The sequence below is a fragment of the Temnothorax curvispinosus genome, unplaced genomic scaffold, assembly GCF_003070985.1.
Source record: "Temnothorax curvispinosus isolate PA1 unplaced genomic scaffold, ASM307098v1 QBEX01007506.1, whole genome shotgun sequence".
NCBI lineage: Eukaryota > Metazoa > Arthropoda > Insecta > Hymenoptera > Formicidae > Temnothorax > Temnothorax curvispinosus.
In genome coordinates this window covers 1-3,962 of record NW_020217286.1, presented here as the reverse complement: position 1 = coordinate 3,962, position 3,962 = coordinate 1, and the positions used below count along the sequence as shown (strand labels likewise).

Sequence of the window (3,962 nt, the reverse complement as noted above, 5' to 3'; positions counted from 1 at the left end):
AATGGTCAATGAACTGGTATAAACATGTGATTGAGACTAAGAAACTTATTAATGATGAGCTTCCAATCACAGCAAATATTGTTTAAACTGCATGTCTAAACAGACATTATTGCTCGATAATAATAATGTAAAAAGATTGATTAAATAAATGTTCCGCTAAGTGTCTGAAATATTCTTGGATTAATTATTTATACTTTATAATATATATTTCTGTGTCTATCTCTGAAAAGAGAAGACGCCAGTATTATTAAGATGCTGTAAAAACTACTATGTCTCAAATATATATATATATCTATAGATTATGCAAAATGGATTTGCATGCTAATAAAGATGACTAAATATATGGATGAACGATAGAACTATGAACTATAATGTATGAACGATAGAAATGTCACAAGTAATATTATTTTTTGTAATATACGTGTAAAATATATTTTGATTTACGATCAGTCGGATTGCAAAGAGCATCCATAGAGCAACCGTAGCAATCGCGATTCAAGAAATAAACGAAGTACAGGTTTTCAAAAAGGAGTAATTGCATACCATTACTCTCGGGAAATATCTTTCACCATGTTCAAAGCGAAAACCTTGGCAAAGTAACGAGTGCGCTTTCAGTGGAACGAAGTAACTCATTATGGCATATAGTTTATTATTTTTATTCCTACGAACCTTCTCAATTTAGTGAACTTTTTCCGAACGGTTATTCTTGCGATAAGTAGTACTTTACATTAATATCGTCATTTTACGTCATATTGTTATTGATTGAAAACATTTATTGTCGAGATCCTAGTTAATAAACTGTCATCTTAATTTAATTTCTTAAATTTAAATTTTAATTAGTTAAATAAATTTATAAATTTTTAATTTCGTATAGATAAATATATTTTTAACCTTATCATATATAGTAAATTAGTTCAAATATGCTATTAGCGAAGGAATAGATTCAAAGATTAACATTTTATTACTTATTAATGTGGTTGAAACATATTATTTGTCATATAATACAATATTAAGACAAATGTTATTATTGTTCGCATGGATAAGATAGATTTAAGTACCTATTTCCTTCACATTTTTGAATATTACAAAAGAGAACTTTCATGTAAATCTAATGATTGACATGTTAAATTTTAAAGATTTAATACAATTTTCTTTTTAATATGCTGTGAGTGCACAGTAAAGTTGAAAAACTTGAGATATATTCAACTAAGAATCTCATAAAATGGTAGTATCTGCGTTTTGAAAAAGAAATTAGACGATATGAAATTTGTCGAAATCTTGTTATATGCTTCTCGTTTAACGTAATTGGTTGAATTCTGTTAAACAGTAAACGGCTCTGTCGTATAAAGAGAACCACATTTTCGCATATTGGACTCCTCCATCTGCGCGACACCAGTAAAATAAAAAATATGATTCGCGCGCGTATATGGTTCCATTCTTCGTTGTTACAGTTTGCCAAACTTGTGAAACTAGGTATATATTCTAGACTTTCAAAAATTGCAATGTACGATTGAATAAATATATTGTCAGTTACAGGAAATCATGCTCATCAAGTGCTTATATTACATAATTTATATGAAATTATTTTATCAAGCACCAATTACTCAGATGATATAAGACACTTTTCTGATAACCTTAACAATCGTAACAGATTAGATCAGCATTTTATTTAATATTTGATCGGTTCAGATAACGGGAAAATAAAGTTAAAAATTTTATAGCCGAATTTATAATATTGCACCCGAAATTTGAACGTAACTGTCGACACAAGTTAAACATATAATTGACCAAATATTCCTATTGACCTATTTTTAAACATTTAAAAAATATAGATTTTACAATAAAAAAATAATTTTAATTACAGTTGCATATATCGATATATTACGTTCTCAACTTTGAATAATGCTATCAGTTGCATACGTGATTTTTAAGAAAGTTACTATCAAGTTTATCAAGTGTTTACATTATATAATTTATATGAAATAATTTTATCAATTAGATAATATAAGATATATGTATTTTTCGGATAGCAATCTTAACAGATTAAAGAGAGATCAGCATTTGATTCAGATTATCTGAATGTAATTAAACTTCTCAACTTTGAATAATGCTGTCAGTTGCATAAGTGATTTTTAAAAAGATTACTATCAAGTTTATCAGGTGTTTACATTATATAATTTATATAAAATAATTTTATCAATTAGATAATATAAGAAAAAACTTTTTTTCGGAAAGCAATATTAACAGATTAGAGAGAGATCAGCATTTGATTCGGATTATCTGAATTGAAAGTCTTATACATTGTTTTACATCTATATACGAGAAACAAATATAAATGCAAGTTAAACGAAAAATAAAATCGTCATCCATATGCAAGTGTCATAATTTTATAACGAAAAATACGTGACGTACGTACATAACATATTACACATGATTGAAGTGATAATATCTGTGTGTAATAATATATCAAACAAAAAATCAATGTAATTTATGTACATTGCAAATATATACATGTAAAAAACACTTTGCTATCTTATCTGGTAATCGAGATCTAAAAAGCACACGTATGTACATACATACTTATGACATTAAGGCATTAAGGGAATTTTATAGCGACGGCCAAACTTCCTCGATGTCGATAATGTCAACATTTTTAATATTGTTTTCTATGTTATACATCTATATCTGTCCTTGTCTAACGAGAGGCATCTGTCTTTGTTCGATTGCTTGCTCTCGCTACACGCAATACTGTTTATCCTATCAACCTAAATGTGCTTTTGCACATATAGAAGTTAAATACACTAAACTTTTTTTCTAGGCTTCCAATCTTAGTTCTAATTGCATGATATTGTTCTTAAATGTTTTTCCTAGGTCCCACCGTATCTCATTTTGTATATATAACCTGCAGTATTTTTGTATAAGCAAATATTGTCGTCAATAACACATCTATATGCTCAAATTTTTAATTTTTTTTTGTTTTTGATGTAAAGTTGACCAGACAGACTTACATTTTTGTACATACGTACTTCAATTCTGTAAAAGAATTTTGCAATTCCGCAAAGCCAATTAGTTTAATGCATTTAACTAAATGTCGGTAACGACTGCCACTATAGGATCCCCTTAAGTGCAAAAAACCTAAAAACAAAAACATAACGCATTAAGGAAGAATAGTTCACTCGCTTATACAGCTAAACTAAACTCCGAAGGTGCAATATCGTGACTGTAGTCAAAGAGAAACACATAGAGTACCAGAATGCAACTTATAATTCTATCACTTCACACTCTCTAGAGAACTTAGAAACAAGTTAGAATTTCTGAATTCAGTGATTATTCACCGATATCAGTATAAAGTATGCTGCTTTTCACTGATTCAGATTTAGAAAGCAAATATTAATCGCAAACAATCGTGTAGATAAATTGTTTATCTGTATTGTTTGTGTGTATAAATTGAGGTGTTATACGGTATGTAGGAGGGGCAAATATTAAGGATGCAGTTATCTTTAGAAGAGTGCGTAGAGAGATCAGTGTGTATGAATAGTAATACTCAATTGCCGAGATACTATGCTCAGTCGTTTTCGCAATGGCAAGCTATTTGTATCTCGGAGTCGCTTTCAGTTTTATTTTTGTTGTCACGCATAGTTTTGCTGACGACACCTTATCTTTTCCTAAAGATTTTCTATTTGGCACTGCTACATCTGCTTATCAAATAGAAGGAGCTTGGAATGAAGGCGGTACGTAAAGTATTTCTATCCAACGCTCAATGTCATTTAATTATTGAAGCATTAAGAGATGTTAGTATCTTAGGTACAGACAGGATTTATGGAATATTACATAGGTGTTTTCGTCAATTTTATAAGTAATTTATTATGGTGTGTTTAAATTCAAAAAGGTAAGGGCGAGAATGTTTGGGACCACTTTGTACACGAACATCAAAATTTAATACGTGATGGTAGCAATGGCGA

General features: G+C 29.3%; 1 protein-coding gene across 1 annotated transcript; it reads left to right on the top strand.

Moving 5' to 3' along the window:
* Positions 1-3,580: 3,580 nt before the first annotated feature.
* On the top strand, positions 3,581-3,958 carry LOC112457112 (myrosinase 1-like; the record flags this gene model as incomplete). Its single annotated transcript, XM_025019999.1, has 2 exons — positions 3,581-3,731; positions 3,890-3,958. Coding segments are annotated over exons 1-2 (220 nt in total), but the record flags the coding sequence as incomplete, so codon positions are not given.
* Between the last annotated feature and the right edge of the window lie 4 nt (positions 3,959-3,962).